General features: G+C 41.9%; 1 protein-coding gene across 2 annotated transcripts in view; it reads right to left on the bottom strand.

Moving 5' to 3' along the window:
- Positions 1-13,774: 13,774 nt before the first annotated feature.
- LOC112232149 (SH3 and multiple ankyrin repeat domains protein 2-like) overlaps positions 13,775-19,042 on the bottom strand; it is a 248,759-nt gene continuing 243,491 nt past the window's right edge. For both annotated transcript variants that reach the window (XM_042330747.1, XM_042330746.1), the window contains one exon: positions 13,775-18,400. In XM_042330747.1, coding sequence (XP_042186681.1) covers positions 17,857-18,400 — 544 coding nt within the window. In that variant the 3' untranslated portion in view covers positions 13,775-17,856. The remainder of the gene's footprint in view (positions 18,401-19,042) is intronic.

Consider the following 19,042-nt stretch of genomic DNA (forward strand, 5'->3'; position numbering starts at 1 on the left):
AATGTAGTGAAGTAAAGTACAATTCACTCCATACATTTTCCCTGGCAACCAAAAATACTCATTACATTTTGAATGCTTAGCAGGACAGAAAGTGGTCCAATTAACACACTTATCAAGAGAACGTCGCTGGTCATCCGTACCACATATGATCTGGCCGACTCACTAAACACAAATTCTTCATTTGTAAATTATGCGAGTGTTGGGGTGTGACCCAGGCTAATCGTAAATGTAATATATTGTGCCATCTGGTTTGTTTAAATATAAGGAATTTGTATTATTCATACTTTTACTTTTGATACTTCAGTATATTTAAAACCAAATAATTTTAGACTCACTCTAGTAGTATTATACTAGAGTATTATACTGGGTGACTTTCACTTGAGTCATTTTCTATTAAGTACTTTACACCACTGAAAATAGAAAACAGAAAAAGTTGGTAGCCTATAATTAAGACATTTGAGAGTGCCCATCCCTGCAAGTTAAAAGGCCCTAGAATGTAAATGTTGCATAATGGCACAGCATTTCATAAACTTTACTGTGGGAATGTTATGTTCATATGCTTCAGTTTACTTACATATGACTGGTTTCCCATTTGTCTTCTGCGATTACAAGGTATCCGTGTGCATTTTTAGCATCTGGCAAACAAAAAAAGCATGCCAGCCAACCCACAACACTAAACAATACATTAATTGATGTACTTATCTCAAGGCCATCAGACTGTAAAATGGTCATCAACAAGCCATCAACATCGAGAGCATCCTGACTGGATGCATCACTCGCTGGTACGGCAACTGCTCGGCCTCTGACCACAAGGCACTACAGAGGGTTGTGCGTACGGCCCAGTACATCACTGGGGCTAAGCTGCCTGCCATCCAGGACCTCTACACCAGGCGGTGTCAGAGGAAGGCCTTAAAAATTGTCAGACTCCAGCTATCGACTGTTCTCTCTACCCCGCATGGCAAGAGGTACCGGAGTGCCAAGTCTAGGACAAAAAGGCTTCTCGACAGTTTTTACCCCCAAGCCATAAGACTCCTGAACAGGTAATCAAATGGCTACCCGGACTATTTGCATTGTGCCCCCCCTTTTTACTCCTCTGCTGCTCTGTTTACCATATATGCATAGTACCTTTTAACTATACATTCATGTACATACTACCTCAATTGGGCCAACCAATCAGTTCTCCCGCACATTGACTAACCAGGGCATCTGCATTGTGTCCCACCACCTGCCAACCCCTCTTTTACGCTACTTCTACTCTGTTCATCATATATGCATAGTCACTTTAACCATACCTACATGTACATACTACCTCAATCAGCCTGACTAACCGGTGTCTGTATGTAGCCTCGCTACTGTATATAGCCTGTCTTTTTACTGTTTTATTTCTTTACTTACATATTGTTCACCTAATACCTTTTTTTGCACTATTGGTTAGAGCCTGTAAGTAAGCATTTCCCTGTAAGGTTGTATTCGGCGCACGTGACACACTTTGATTTGTAAGATACTACTGCACTGCTGGAACTAGGAACACAAGCATTTCACTACACCAGCAATAACATCTGCTAAAAATGTGTATTTGACTACTAATATTTGACTTAATTGCACTATAACAGTGACAAACGGTGCCCACAAACTGTTAGGGTCTACATAAAGCTGTCCCAACAGCAGATCTTTCTTTTCAGCACCATGGAGTGAATCCTTAGCCAGGTGTAGCAGTGACATGAGCGAAACATTGTGTGGCACCAAAACTGTTAATTCAGTTTCATTTACTGCCTTTAAAAAAAACTTAGCTGATATGACTGACTTGCTTAAACAAATGTGGTTTCTACTGACAATTGAGATGTACAAACTATGGCATAAGGGAACGGGGAGAGGGGCAATCCAATCATAAGAGGCAATCCATTCATTTCTATTAAGACAATGACGGTGTAAAGACGGACATGTCAATATAACTATTTGTTCAGCACTTTTGAAATGTACAGTGGTTCCTCATAAAAGTTGCTGCGGTATGGTACAGCATGTTAAGTGCATGACGTCATAGTATTTTACTGTCAGCCATTGTCAGCCTCAATGCTGTTAATGGTCGTTGAATCCACCAGAAGATGCCTTTGAAGGGGACTTTATGAAGCTTGTTGGCGCTTGCTTACTTTCCCAAATAATACTACAGAGGTTCATGCAGACCAGACGTTTTTAGTTGCTATACCTGAAATAGCATAAGTTAATAAAAAATCATTTTATTTCACCTTTATTTAACCAGGTAGGCCAGTTGAGAACAAGTTCTCATGTACAACTGCGACCTGGCCAAGATAAAGAAAAGCAGTGCGACAAACAATTGTATTTATATGAAGCAACCATAGCCTCAGCTACGATAGCACAGAGAAATGCATCTTAAAACATGCTATTCTATTATTTTGTCTTAGTATCATGTTTTTCTATGACCTTCCTAAACACAATATTAATGGATTTATTTGTGATTTGTGTATAAATGCATTTATTAGACTGGCAGATATTGGTAGGCTACTTGTTGAGTCCCAGCTATTCTACTATTAATATGCATACCGCACATCAGACCCCCATGGGTTTTTAAGGATGAAATGCTCAGTAAGTTTTTTAAAATGATATTTATCTTAATCTAAGCATACTGCTAAATATTTAGTAAATTCAGAGAAGTGGGTTCAAGGTTTTTATTGAAATGACATGTAAGGGCTGTAGGACGAAGAGTCCTGTTTACTGTAGCTGTCTTAACTTACATATTGGCCTAAAGGACGACTTCAATATATATCAATCTATCATTCCATCATTACAGCACACATACATCTCACCGACATCTGGACGGGCCGATGTAGTATGGAGAGCGTTTGCACATTGGCAAGATGTCGCCGAGACGTTTGCATTAGATCGCATTTGCTCGTCAGCCACTGTTTGGAAGATACATGTCAAAACTGCTAGAGCTTACTCCTCCTTGATCTCCTTAATGTCATTATCATTAATAGGCAAGCATCCATTAATACATTTCAAGTCCCTAAAAATATAAATCTATTTTGCCGGAGTCTGTTGTCCTGCTAGCCCATCATGGGTGGCTGGCTGCTTTTGTATTCCAATATTTTGAATGAATGTATGAATTACAGGTCATTTATCATTCTCGGAGTGGGAAACGTTATTTGCAGACCTGCTACACTTGTGAAAAACAAGTGTTTGAAAACATGTTTTCAAAATGCCTCCAGCTCACATTGTAAAGCGTTGGGTGACGCTTTGATAGCCTGTTTCCTGCACTTGAATGGTGAATGTGAGGCACGCTTCAATTACCAGTTGAGAAATAAAATAATGCTAATTATTCTATAAACGGATAAGCAGGACTTCAAATGTACTTTCAGCCAGAAATGTTGGGATTTTTTTGTAGGGTGAATTATGTGGATTATAATAAATTGACATATTTGTAGGGGTTTGTCTGGGTGGCCAGATACAACTGAGTTTCGATCACCCATCTGCTATTATGAGGATTTCGGCTGGCTGGCTATCGTCCAATTTAATGGCTCATCAATGTGTGATCTGTGACCAATGACCATCACTACTGTCAGCCCAAGAACTGTATTCTAAAAATAATAACAGCATCGATAGTGGTAGAAATATTTTATTGAATTAGATATGCATTTTGAAAGTAAAAAAAATAAAAATAATACTGTTTATGGGCTACTGTGCAGTGAGGCTAAAACCAACAGGACAATGAAATGTTTACTGTATCCTATATACTGTATGCTCAATTCCTTAGCCTGCTTTCCCTTATCAATGTGCCTAGTGGTGGCACTACAGAACCTGGTTCGATCCCGGGCTGTATCACAACCGCCCTTGATCGGTAGTCCCATAGGGCATCGCACAATTGGACCAGTGTCATCTGGGTTAGGGGAGGGTTTGGTTGTTTGGCCATCATTTAAAAATAATAATTTGTTCTTAACTGACTTACCTAGTTAAATAAAATAAATGTCCAGACTTTCTCGGTGACCTCAAGTACTCATTAACTCTGTTTCACATTATTTTTCGGGTTGCATCACTCATGGACAGAAACTTCGGAAACACAGTATTCATGATGAATACTCTGAGGTTCACTGGTAAGCCAAATTTGCCTCGGGATCCATCCCAGTTGGTGTTCTGTGTCCACTCGTGGTATCACTCGTGGTGAGCAGTTCGTCAAGTTCTGTTGTCAGAAGAGGAATGGAAATGTCAGGGTGAACCGACGACCTGACGAACCTGCCAAGTATGTTGCCTCTGCCTGTCGGAGGCGGAGTTCCAGAGCTCACAGGTGTGTCTGTCATCCCTCACCCTCTTCAACATGTACCGGTAGCGCCATAGTTTTCAGCAAGCCAGCTTCTTTCGATGTCCACGAGTGGACACAGTCTGTTCTCTTTGGTCTCAATGAAAACATTGAGATAAACAGGCATTTTTAATGGTAATTCTTTTAAGGGCAGAGTTTAGGGTGGGGTGAGGAGTACTGGACAGTTGTGACTCCAGGTTACAATAGGCCATAAGTATACAGCAGACTTCCCACTGTCCTCACTTTGATTATGCTGTAGCACATACTGTAGCTAAACTCAGCAAAAAAAAGAAACGTCCCTTTTTCAGGACCCTGTCTTTCAAAGATAATTTGTAAAAATCCAAATACCTTCACAGATCTTCATTGTTAAGGGATGTTTCCCATGCTTGTTCAATGAACCATAAACAATTAATGAACATGCGCCTGTGGAAAGGTTGTTAAGACACTAACTGCTTACAGACGGTAGGCAATTAAGGTCACAGTTAAGAAAACTTAGGACACTAAAGAGGCCTTTTACTGACTCTGAAAAACACCAAAAGAAATATGCCCAGGGTCCCTGTTCATCTGCGTGAACGTGCCTTAGGCATGCTGCAAGGAGGCATGTGGACTGCAGATGTGGCCAGGAAAATAAATTGCAATGTCTGTACCGTGAGACGCCTAAGACAGCACTACAGGGAGACAGGACAGACAGCTGATCATCCTCGCAGTGGCAGACCACGTGTAATAACACCTGCACAGGATCGGTACATCCGAACATCACACCTACGGGAAAGGTACAGGATGGCAACAACAACTGCCCGAGTTACACCAGGGATGCACAATCCCTATATCAGTGCTCAGACTGTCCGCAATAGGCTGAGAGAGGCTGGACTTGTTGGCCTGTTGTAAGGCAGGTCATCACCAGCAACAACGTCGCCTATGGGCACAAACCCACTGAATGTAGGATTTTCCAAATAATACTTCAATAGATTGAACTGGCTTCTTTCCAAGGAGCTGCTGCTTTTCCTTCAAGACTGTTGGGCATTGAGGATCTCTTGAACCACACGACCACTGCTCTGATTCGGGCTGCCCATTTATCAATGGAAGTAATTTTGTGGAGGACCTTCTGTTTTACACTACCGTGGCTTGTGTAGTGCACTGTAACAGTGAGATAGTAGTCCTGACAGAGGCTGGTCCACCCATCTGATGTGATGGCCAGCTTTGGCACGTCCTTCAGCTCAGTGATCACGTTGGCCTTTTCTACACCATACCAGGTAGGAATTAAATGTGTCACTGAGGTAACTCCTGGAGGGAGTTTTCATGTGTTGAATTATCAAATTGTTGTGTATTGTGGAGTGATGGGACTAACATACAACCGTTCTATACTACTATATCCTAAAAATGAATACAACTCAATATATACTGACAGACTGTTACCTAAAGCCCTTGGACACCACTGTTGCAAACGGGTGTAGGCCTTTCACTATGAATTTGGTCACGGCTAGGTGGCACTCATTCACCCTCTCCTCAGTCATCCTCCCACTAGCTGCCAGCATGAAGGGGCTTTGGGCTTGTCTTTGGCTTGGACCAGTGTTATTAGAGGGAGGAGTGGGTTGGTTCAACTCTGAAGCTCTGTCAGAGTGACCATCGGGTTCTTGTTCACCTCCCTGACCAAGGCTCTTCTCAATGCTGCATAAAATATTTTGGTACCCTTCGCCAGATCTGTACCTCGACATAATTCTGTGAGATGATCGATGGGTAGATATGCACATACTTTTGGTCATGCAGTGTGTGTGTATATATATATACTGTACCAGTCAAAAGTTTGGACACCTACTCATTCAAGGGTTTATCTTTACTTGTACTGTTTTCTACATTGTAGAATAATAGTGAAGACATCAAAACTAACACATATGTAATCATGTAGTAACAAAAATATTGTTAAGCAAATCAAAATATATTTTATATTTGAGATTCCTCAAAGTAGCCACCCTTTGCCTTCATGACAGCTTTGCACACTCTTGGCATTCTCTCAATCAGCTTTGTGAGGGAGGAACTGGAATGAATTTCAATTAACAGGTGTGCCTTGTTCATTTGTGGAATCTCTTTCGTTAATGCGTTTGAGTCAATCAGTTATGTTGTGACAGGGTAGGGTTGGTATACAGAAGATAGCCGACGACACCATTCTGTATACACCTGGCCCTTCTTTGGACACTGTGTTAACAAACCTCCAAACAAGTTTCAATGCCATACAACACTCCTTCCGTGGCCTCCAACTGCTCTTAAATGCTAGTAAAACTAAATGCATGCTCTTCAACCGATTGCTACCCGCACCCGCCAGCCCGACTAGCATCACTACTCTGGACAGTTCTGACTTAGAATATGTGGACAACTACAAATACCTAGGTGTCTGGTTAGACTGTAAACTCTCATTCCAGACTCACATTAAGCATCTCCAATCCAAAATTAAATATAGAATCGGCATTCTATTTCGCAACAAAGCCTCCTTCACTCATGCTGCCAAACATACCCTCGTAAAACGAGCTATCCAATCGATCCTTGACTTCGGCGATGTCATTTACAAAATAGCCTCCAACACTCTACTCAGCAAATTGGATGCAGTCTATCACAGTGCCATCCGTTTTGTCACCCAAACCCCATACAATACCCACCAATGCGACCTGTATGCTCTCGTTGGCTGGCCCTCGCTACATATTTGTTGCCAAACCCACTGGCTCCAGGTCATCTATAAGTCTTTGCTAGGTAAAGCCCCGCCTTATATCAGCTCACTTGTCACCATAGCAACACCCACCTGTAGCACGTGCTCCAGCAGGTATATTTCACTGGTCATCCCCAAAGCCAACACCTCCTTTGGCTGCCTTTCCTTCCAGTTCTCTGCTGCCAATGACTGTAACGAATTGCAAAAATCACTGAAGCTGGAGACATATCTCCCTCACTAACTTTAAGCATCAGCTGTCAGAGCAGCATACCGATCACTGCATCTGTACACAACCCATCTACAAATAGCCCACCCAACTACCTCATCCCCATATTGTTATTTTTTGTTGTTGCTCTTTTGCACCCTAGTATCTCTACTTGCACATCTATCACTCCAGTGTTAATGCTAAATTGTAATTATTTTGCCACTATGGCCTATTTATTGCCTTACCTTCCTAATCTTACTACATTTGCACACACTGTATATAGACTTTTCTATTGTGTTATTGACTGTACGTTTGTTTATCCCATGTTTAACTTTGTTGTTGTTTTGTCACACTGCTTTGTTTTATCTTGGCCAGGTCGCAGTTTTAAATGAGGACTTGCTCTCAACTGGCCTACCTGGTTAAATAAAGGTGAAAAAAAGCCCTATTTGGTGAAAGACTGAGTCCATATTATGGCAAGAACAGCTCAATTAAGTACTCTATATATACACTGCTCAAAAAAATAAAGGGAACACTTAAACAACACAATGTAACTCCAAGTCAATCACACTTCTGTGAAATCAAACTGTCCACTTAGGAAGCAACACTGATTGACAATACATTTCACATGCTGTTGTGCAAATGGAATAGACAACAGATGGAAATTATAGGCAATTAGCAAGACACCCCCAATAAAGGAGTGGTTCTGCAGGTGTTGAACACAGACCACTTCTCAGTTCCTATGCTTCCTGGCTGATGTTTTGGTCACTTTTGAATGCTGGCGGTGCTTTCACTCTAGTGTGGGTTGTAGACTCCGTCTCATGCTACCACAAGTGGCTCAGGTAGTGCAGCTCATTCAGGATGGCACATCAATGCAAGCTGTGGCAAGAAGGTTTGCTGTGTCCGTCAGTGTAGTGTCCAGAGCATGGAGGCGCTACCAGGAGACAGGCCAGTACATCAGGAGATGTGGAGGAGACCGTAAGAGGGAAACAACCCAGCAGCAGGACTGCTACCTCCACCTTTGTGCAAGGAGGAGCAGGAGGAGCACTGCCAGAGCCCTGCAAAATGACCTCCAGCAGGCCACAAATGTGCATGTGTCTGCTCAAACGGTCAGAAACAGACTCCATGAGGGCCCGACTTCCACAGGTGGGGGTTGTGCTTACAGCACAACACCGTGCAGGACGTTTGGCATTTGCCAGAGAAAACCAAGATTGGCAAATTCGCCATTGGCGCCCTGTGCTCTTCATAGATGAAAGCAGGTTCACACTGAGCACGGGACAGAGTCTGGAGACGCCGTGGAGAACGTTCTGCTGCCTGCAACATCCTCCAGCATGACCGGTTTGGCGGTGGGTCAGTCATGGTGTGGGGTGGCATTTCTTTGGGGGGCCGCACAGCCCTCCATGTGCTCGCCAGAGGTAGCCTGACTGCCATTAGGTACCGAGATGAGATCCTCAGACCCCTTGTGAGACCATATGCTGGTGCGGTTGGCCCTGGGTTCCTCCTAATGCAAGACAATGCTAGACCTCATGTGGCTGGAGTGTGTCAGCAGTTCCTGCAAGAGGAAGGCATTGATGCCATGGACTGGCCCGCCCGTTCCCCAGACCTGAATCCAATTGAGCACATCTGGGACGTCATGTCTCGCTCCATCCACCAACGCCACGTTGCACCACAGACTGTCCAGGAGTTGGCGGATGCTTTAGTCCAGCAAAAAAGTATTTAGTCAGCCACCAATTGTGCAAGTTCTCCCACTTAAAAAGATGAGAGGCCTGTAATTTTCATCATAGGTACACTTCAACTATGACAGACAAAATGAGAAGGAAAAAAATCCAGAAAATCACATTGTAAGATTTTTTTAATGAATTTATTTGCAAATTATGGTGGAAAATAACTTTTGTTATTGACCAAATACTTATCTCAATACTTTGTTATATACCCTTTGTTGGCAATGACAGAGGTCAAACGTTTTCTGTAAGTCTTCACAAGGTTTTCAGCACTGTTGCTGGTATTTTGGCCCATTCCTCCATGCAGATCTCCTCTAGAGCAGTGATGTTTTGGGGTTGAGATCTTTAGACTGGCTAGGCCACTCCAGGACCTTGAAATGCTTCTTACGAAGGCACTCCTTCGTTGCCCGGGCGGTGTGTTTGGGATCATTGTCATGCTGAAAGACCCAGCCACGTTTCATCTTCAATGTCCTTGCTGATGGAAGGAGGTTTTCACTCAAAATCTCACGATACATGGCCCCATTCATTCTTTCCTTTACAGGGATCAGTCGCCTGGTCCCTTTGCAGAAAAACAGCCCCAAAGCATGATGTTTCCACCCCCATGCTTCACAGTAGGTATAGTGTTCTTTGGATGCAACTCAGCATTCTTTATCCTCCAAACACGACGAGTTGAGTTTTTACCAAAAAGTTCTATTTTGGTTTCATCTGACCATATGACGTTCTCCCAATCTTCTTCTGGATCATCCAAATGCTCTCTAGCAAACTTCAGACGGGCCTGGACATGTACTGGCTTAAGCAGGGGGACACGTCTGGCACTGCAGGATTTGAGTCCCTGGCGGCGTAGTGTGTTACTGATGGTAGTCTTTGTTACTTTGGTCCCAGCTCTCTGCAGGTCATTTACTAGGTCCCCCCCGTGTGGTTCTGGGATTTTTGCTCACCGTTCTTGTGATCATTTTGACCCCATGGGGTGAGATCTTGCGTGGAGCCCCAGATCGAGGGAGATTATCAGTGGTCTTTTATGTCTTCCATTTCCTAATAATTGCTCCCACAGTTGATTTCTTCAAACCAAGCTGCTTACCTATTGCAGATTCAGTCTTCCCAGCCTGGTGCAGGTCTACAATTTTGTTTCAGGTGTCCTTTGACAGCTATTTGGTCTTGGCCATAGTGGAGTTTGGAGTGTGACTGTTTGAGGTTGTGGACAGGTGTATTTTATACTGATAACAAGTTCAAACAGGTGCCATTAATACAGGTAACGAGTGGAGGACAGAGGAGCCTCTTAAAGAAGAAATTACAGGTCTGTGAGAGACAAATCTTGCTTGTTTGTAGGTGACCAAATACTTATTTTCCACCATAATATGCAAATAAATTCCCCCAAAAATCCTACAATGTGATTTTCTGGATTTTTTTTCTCATTTTGTCTGATAGTTGAAGTGTACCTATGATGACAATTACAGGCCTCTCTCATCTTTTTAAGTGGGAGAACTTGCACAATTGGTGGCTGACTAAATACTTTTTTGCCCCACTGTATATATATATATACAGCACCAGTCAAAAGTTTGGACACACTTAAACATTCAAGGGTTTTTCTGTATTTTAACTATTTTATATATTGTAGAATAATAGTGAATACATCAAAACTATGAAATAACACATATGGAATCATGTAGTAACCAAAAAAGTGTTAAACAAATCAAAATATATTTTATATTTGAGATTCTTCAAAGTAGCCACAGCTTTGCACACTCTTGGCATTCTCTCAACCAGCTTCATTGAGGTAGTCAATTAACAGTTGTTCCTTGTTAAAAGTTAATTTGTGGAATTTCTTTCCTTAATGCGTTTGAGCCATCAGTTGTGTTGTTACAAGGTAGGGGTGGTATACAGAAGATAGCTCTATTTGGTAAAATACCAAGTCCATATTATGTCAAGAACAGCTCAAATAAGCAAAGAGAAACGACAGTCCATCATTACTTTAAGACATGAAGGTCAGTCAATCCGGAAATTTTCAAGAACTTTGAAAGTTTCGTCAAGAGCAGTCGCAAAAACCATCAAGCGCTATGATGAAAGTTCATTAGTTACCAGCCTCCGATATTGCAGTCCAAATAAATGTTCACAGAGTTCAAGTAACAGACACATCAACTGTTCAGAGCAGACTTTGGGAATCAGGCCTTCATGGTCGAATTGCTGCAAAGAAACCACTACTAAAGGACACCAATAATAATAAGAGACTTGCTTGTGCCAAGAAACATGAGCAATGGACATTAGAATGGTGGAAATCTGTCCTTTTGTCTGTTGAGTCCAAATTTGAGATTTTTGGTGCCCAACCGCTATGTCTTTGTGAGATACAGAGTAGGTGAACGAATGATCTTCACATGTGTGGTTCCCACCATGAAGCATGGAGGAGGTGTGATGGTGTGGCGGTGCTTTGCTGGTGACACTGTCTGTGATTTATTTAAAATTCAAGTCACACTTAACCAGCATGCCTACCACAGCATTCTGCAGTGATATGCAATCCTATCTTACTGGGACTATCATTTGTTTTTAAACAAGACAATGACCCAAAACACATCTCTCGGCTGTGTAAGAGCTATTTGATGACCAAGGAGAGTGAAGGAGTGCTGCATCAGATGACCTGGCCTCCACAATCACCTGACCTCAACCCAATCGAGATGGTTGGGATGAGTTGTTCGCAGAGTGAAGGAAAAGCAGCCAACAAGTGCTCAGCATATATGTGAGAAGACTGTTGGAAAAACATTCCTCATGAAGCAAGTTGAGAGAATGCCAAGAGTGTGCAAAGCTGTCAAGGCAAAGGGTGGCTACTTTGAAGAATCTAAAATAAAAAGTATATTTAGATAAAAATAAAAAAATCTTTTAGTTACTACATGATTACATATGTGTTATTTCATAGTGTAGATGTCTAAACAATTATTCTACAATGTAGAAAATAGTAAAAATAAAGAAAAACCCTTGTATGAGTAGGTCTGTCCAAACCTTTGGTTGGTACTGTATATACAGTGACTTCGGATAGTATTCAGACCCATTGACTTTTTCCACATTTTGTTACGTTAGACTTATTCTAAAATTGATTAAATAACACAAAATCCTCAGCAATTTACACTCAATACCCCACGACGACAAAGCGAAAACAGGTTTTAAGACATTTTTGGAAATGTTGAAAAAAATCAAAACCAGAAATACCTTATTTACAAAAGTATTCAGACCCTTTCTATGACGCTCGAAATTGAGCTCACGTCATCCTGTTTCCATTGATCATTCATGAAATGTCTCTACAACTTGGAGTCCACCTGTGATAAATTAAATTGATTGGACATGATTTGGAAAGGCACACACCTGTCTATATAAGGTCCCACAGTTGACAGTGTATATCAGAGAAAATACCAAGCCACAAGGTCCGAGACAGGATTCTGTCGAGGCACAGATCTGGGGAAGGGTACACCAACATTTCTGAAGCATTGAAGGTCCCCAAGAACACAGTGGCCACCTTCATTCTTAATTGGAAGAAGTTTGGAACCACAAAGACTCTTCCAAAAGCTGGCCATGCAATTAAACCGAGCATTCGGGGGAGAAGGGCCTTGGTCAGGGAGGTGACCAAGAACCACATGGTCACTCTAACAGAGCTCCAGAGTTCCTCTGTGAAAATAGGAGAACCTTCCAGAAGGACAACCACCACACAGGACTGGCTTCGGCACAAGTCTCTGAATGTCCTTGAGTGGCCCAGTCAGAGCCCAGACTTGAATCAGATCGAACATCTCTGGAAAGAACTGAAAATAGCTGTGCAAAGACGCTCCCCATCCATCTTGACAGAGCTTCAGAGGATCTGTAGAAAAGAATGGAATTAACTCCCCAAATACAGGTGTGCCAAGCTTGTAGCGTCATACCCAAGAAAAACCTAGGCTGTAATCGCTGTCAAAGGTGCTTCAACAAAGTACTGAGTAAATGGTTTGAATACTGATATTTCAGTTTTAATTTGTAAGAACAAAAGAGATAAAAAAACGTTTTTTTTTGTCACTGTGGGGTATTGTGTGTAGACTGATTTATAAATCTATTTAATCAATTTTAGAATAAGTCTGTAACGTAACAAAATGTGGAAAAAGTAAACGGGTCTGACACACTCTGGACTCCGACATTGCTCTTTCTAATATTTCTACGTTTCTTAATTCCATGATTATTTGCTTTTTTTGATTTGTGTGTGTTGTGTATTGTTAAGATATTACTGCACTGTTGGAGCTAAGGAACACAAGCATTTCACCACACCCGCTATAACATCTGCTAAATATGTGTATGCAACCAATACAATTTGACTGTGATTTAAAGGTGGTGGAATTATTAAGGATTTAAGTCAAGGTCAGAATATGGATTATCTACTGTATAGACATACCTCTGCCACACCTTTTAATTTATTCCATCTCCACCCACAATGAATGGCAGGTGTATAGCACCCGATTCCCATGCTTAAGTTCAAGAGAGAAAAGCACATAAAAAAGGAATTAAAAAAAGGACATCCAATATCAGTCTATTGGATGTCCAGTTTGCCAACGACTATAGAAAAACAGTGCTAGCTGAGTTGAATTGGTTAACCTCGCTCCACAGCTTGCAATGTCACCACCCGTGCCATCAAATTGTGTAGTGAGAGGGTGTTCACATGTAGTAGTGAGGAAGGAAGCTATACTGTTGAGCGGCAGCGTGACCCCCCATTACAGTGGGGTCATGACTGGGATACCTTGTAGTGGACTCGGGAGGTGCAGCTCTTTTTCATGGTCCTTCGAGACGGATCCAAAGAAGCACAAACACAAAAATAGGCACATCAGGAATTAAATTAATACAACCATAGTGCAATATTATATTTATTTCTTACAGTAACTTTTGGTTGCCATACAAGAAGTATTGAGGATTTTGGGGGAAGGAAGAGTGCAGTTACAAGGAACTTCTCTTTCTTTTTAATTTTTGATAATTCGATAGTTGACTCTACGCATGAGGAATTACAACATAGAGAACATGAACACAAATATACACAAAAGAGACGGAAACGTCTTGGTATTTATGTAGAATGAAAAATAAAAGTAGAGAAGAGAGAAAAAAGAAGAAGAGAAAATAGGAAAAGTATCCAAATAGTTGCCGATGGGTAAGTGAAGGACTGTGTTGTGATGGTAGGGGGGATAGTGAGCCATGCCAGTCCTTATGTAGCATAGCCTTATAGTCACACAGTGATGATTTGTATAGCATCTTAATACTACTACTATTCCACATATAAATTAGCTTAGTGATATGTTGTTTTTTTCTCTCCATGAAATCAACAGTCACAACTAATCTTTTTTTGTACATTTCTATATATGTTGAGCATAAAAGTGTCATCAGGACAATTTTCAATCCAGTGGACTGTGACGATATGTATAAATGTAAAGCGTTTCAGTCATTTATACACACATTTTATACAGACTAAGCGATTTGGAATTGTCAAAAATTACAATATTCAAGATAGGCAGGTGATGGCCAGAGGATAGTATATAAAATATATTTTGATTGGACAAATGTCTTCTGTCCACTTCATCTATCAGTGTTCATAATATCCACAGGTGATAATATATAACGATAGTTCATCTTAAAACTGGGAAAAAACCACAACCAAGGATATCCATTCAGTATAAATATTGCTTCTTAGTTTCCTCATAAATCTGATATTAATTTCTATTAATATATATTTATATATAATATAGTTGTTTTCTTCTTCACTTTTTGGCAAACCACACTTCAGAGTTGAATATTTCTCTCCAAATGTCTTTTTATAAAATTCCATAGAATTCTATATAAATCATAAAAAATACTGTGCTTTTTTTTCTATGTCACTTCTGTTGATTCTTTTTAAAATAATGAATGGATTATAGCAGTGTTATAACTCCTGCAAGTCTTCTCTTTCTGTCGGCCTGGTATTCCCTTTTTTTCCCCCTCATCCCTTTGTCTTCCCTTCATCACCATACAGTTGCACACAGGGACCGGGAGACAGATGAAGGAATCTCACCAAGGTAGCTTCTTTTTTTTTTTTGCCCTACAGGAGACCCTAAATTGCACACAATCCAAACAATCATGGTTATGTTCATAGAACATCACTGTGAACTGATCGAATCATGGGATATGTCCTCGAATGACCACCAAAATACGGTTCACTTTTTAGTGATATGTTCTAATATATAGGTCTCATCGGGGTACAGTGGCATGCATGGCTTCCACACTTCTCGTTGCAGTCCATTCTGGGGTAGTTCTAATCTAGTTCAGAGGCAGAGAGGCCAGAAATGGGGCACTATGTAGAGAATAATGAGCCATTTGAGGCACTATCCAAACACAAAACGGGGATTGAGTGGAAATAAGAAAATAAGTTCTGAGGGTGGATGCAATGGCCATAGTCTTTCATAGAAATTCTCTCTGAACCGTTTAGAAATATTATACATCTAATTATTCTGTAGATGTACTCTTTTCCTTAAATCATTCCTTTATACACATTCAAAACAATAAATATATTCAATTTACTTCAAATCAATGCCACCAAACACTTCCTGGGTACATTGACATAACAGTGTTTCATCAAAAAGGATGGAGACAATTGATTAGCTGTCAGATGGGAGCTTTGATTGGAAGATAATCTTGTTCTACTTTTCTCAACACATCCCTGGTGTTGAGAAAAGGACTCCGTAACACTTTACTTGAAGCCTGTAGTAATAATACTTTATAACTTTTGATAAGCAAGCCTTCTACCAGCAGGCTTAAGTAAAGTGTTTACGGAGGACTCTCCCTCTCATTCTCAAATGAACAGGGACCAAATGCATCATCGAAAGCCTTTATTGGCTGGATCAAACCATACCCCTCTAATAGCTGCTCAGTTGGTGCTGCTGTCACACCTCTTTTCTTCCCTCTGGAAACACCAGGTAGGACTAACACCTCTTCTTGTCAATAAATACATTTTGTGATTCATCGGCAATGCAAACACTGATTATACACAAACTTTGTAAATGTTCCTTTACATTAAAAAAAAAGTCCTCTTCGGAGATTGTGTGAATGTCTGGGTAGCAGATTTGAGTGAATTTATATTATTTATAGTATTCTTGGCCCCTGCATTGCACAGTATAAGTTTGACTGTGTACTTGTTTTTAGACAGCTATCACAGTGTCCTATGTTAACACAGATCACAAAGTAACACCCACTTTGCACTCACCCTTTAAATGGTTGTCTTCAAATACTCGTCGAGAATCATTATGTCAACAAATTGTTTTTAACCTTCACCTATAACACAACAGCACACACTGGTATTAATATAAAAACAATGTTTGATCTCTGAAAGGAATCACTCAGTGATTAGACATGATTAAAGATGGCTGAATAGAGAGGAGAGATGGTGATATTATGGCAGGAGAATTGTTGTTGTGATAGGTGGATTATTTCTGTCATAGGCCTGAAGGGAGGCTGGTTGATTCGGGGGTAGGGAGTAAGGGGTCTGGCATTCCACTCCTGTCCGGGTCACTGTCAAGTGTGTGGAAGACGATGAAAACACACATGACGCCAACACTTAGGGCTAGATTATATTAGATCCGCGCCAGCCAACACCAGCGTAGGGTTGTTTTGGCAGTATCGGAGGTGGAACTGTGTTAGAGCTGTCAAATCAACAAGCGGCTCCTGGCATTATACCTAAAACAGACATTGCCATTGGCTGCACAGAATCGCATGAAGATAAATCCCACGCAGCCCTGTTTACAAGTTCGAACACCGGAATGTGAGATGCAGTCTACACCTTGATTAGGTTGATAGAAATCCTCATTATTTTGTTTCATGGTTTTCAATTTGAGCATATTATTGTGTGCTATATGATTTCTATATAGCATACACTTTCTATTTTTGAACTTCTAACAATAAATAAATGGGTGAGGCTTCGTGACAGTGATCACCGATTTGACAGCTCCAACACAGTTACACCTCCGACACCGCCAAAACATCAGCTATGCGGGTGTCGGCTAGCACTGCTTAACGCTTGATTTGATTGAATCTAGGCCTTACACTCTCACTCATGTCTTTCTAAAACACATTTAGCAAACCTCCCACAGCTTGCGCACACACACCTCACAAACATGTCTCTGACAAAACGCAAATACACACACCTTCCACAATGAACAGGGATGTGAAGGGGACAGTGGTGCCTGCTACAGTAGAGCCCCTCCAGCCATGCATTAGAAAAGACTAACACATCATTATGTTTCTCTCAGGAGAAGGCCATCGCTGGATATCTCTGTGTGTGTGTGTGTGCGTGCGTGCGTGCGTGTATTTGCTCGCAGCGAGTGATATGGTTTAGGATTAAGCTAAACATTTCTGCAAAGGTTCTCGTTTCTAATGTTTTTCAAATGTCTCTACAATGTCAGATGCATCCATAAACATAACCCACGGTTTGACTCTAGTGAAGAAATATTCTCTGAAGAAACTCTAGCAAAGATAGAAAAGGAGCGCCGACCAGCTCAGCTGGTTTCAAACACCCGCACTGTGGGAGCTTGAAAAAGTATTGAGTATTCCAAAGCAAATTGGGAGTTGTAGTCTTTAGTATTCCAAAAATGTCCAGGTTGGATTTCTATCAGTATTTCAAAGTGTTTGAGGGCTACGTTTCAAGAATATTCCAAAGTGTGGTGACAAGAGCATCCCTAAAAAGGATACAGGATTTTCCCCACTTTTTCTCCCTTCAGGATTGATGCAGTTCCTTCAGGGTTCCGACATCCCCCTGATACTCGGGAAGCAGAATGGGAATGATCAAACACAAACACGCCACAGAGTCGAGGCAGGAAGGGAGGAGTCAGAGGCCGATTCCTAAATCGTCCCAGACAGAAAAGGAGAACAGGTAGGACAGAGAGTGTTTCAGATAAATCCACACCCCCTGGCTTTATATGTCCTGCAGCATTTTGAGGGCCCTCTCGATGTTCATGCGGTGGCCCACCCGCGTCACCCCCAGGTCAATCAGATCCTCTTTCTGCAGCGAGGGCAGGTGGGCGCCCTCGATCTCGTTGTCCAGGAAGGCGTCTTTATGCTCCGACAAATTCAGACTGTCCAGCCAGTCGGCCACGTCCAGCTTGCTCCACAGCTCCACGGGCTTGGAGGCAAAGGGCTTGCCCGAGGTGGCTACGGCCTGCATTAGGGTCAGTGGCGAGGGGGAGCGCGAGCCACCGCACGAGGACCCTCCACCAAGGCTACCGCCCATGCTGCCGAAGCCACTCGTACTCCCCATGGGTGGGGTGGGCAGGCCGAAGAGGTCGCTGAGGCTGGGCGAGGCAGAGTGGGGTAAAGAGGAGGGGCAGGGGGGTGAGGAGAGGGATGAGGTGTCCGGGGGGCTGCAGAGGTGAGGGGGCAGGCTGGAAGGAGGGGTGCAGGAGGAGGGGGGCAGGCTGAAGGACACGCTGGAGTTCCGTTGGCTTCCTGAGGCTGGAGAGCTGGAGAGAGAGAAAATAGAGAGAGAGAATGAGAACCTAACATACATATGGCACAGTGATGAACTATGGTATAGAGTGGCTGTACCAAACTAATCCAGACCATAATGATCAGAACATGGCAACCAAAGAAGACCATGGCAACCTAGAGAAACTTGGCCAGATAAAAACCTCAAGCAAGAAGCAAACTCCTCCCCCTCCACATGTGACTTACAACCAACCCCCCACTACAGGATATGTGTGTGTGCATTCAGACCTGGCTGGTGTAAAACGGATGTAGTGTTTGCTGACCTTGACATGTGGTAAACCTGCTGAGGCTTGGTGTGGAAGTGGGGATCGCCGAGAACTTTCAAAATAAACACGAAGTTCATGAACATAAAGTATCTTACTGCTCTAAGTACTGAATTCTACTGAAATACTTGAAAAAGCCACTAGGGTGCAGTGTTGTCAGTGGATTTTTACCTAAACCATACTTTACTTCACTGGTATTTTACAGTCTACCTCTTGCCAATTAGGCGGTCCATATTTAGCATTTTTCAAACACCTGAAAAAGTTTGCTCCTGCAATCCAAAGCTATAATCATTATGATACATTTTGTGTAAAAAATATGTTATATTTAAGCATACCACTTGAGCTGTCTGAATC

The sequence above is a fragment of the Oncorhynchus tshawytscha genome, linkage group LG12, assembly GCF_018296145.1.
Source record: "Oncorhynchus tshawytscha isolate Ot180627B linkage group LG12, Otsh_v2.0, whole genome shotgun sequence".
Classification (NCBI taxonomy): Eukaryota; Metazoa; Chordata; class Actinopteri; order Salmoniformes; family Salmonidae; genus Oncorhynchus; species Oncorhynchus tshawytscha.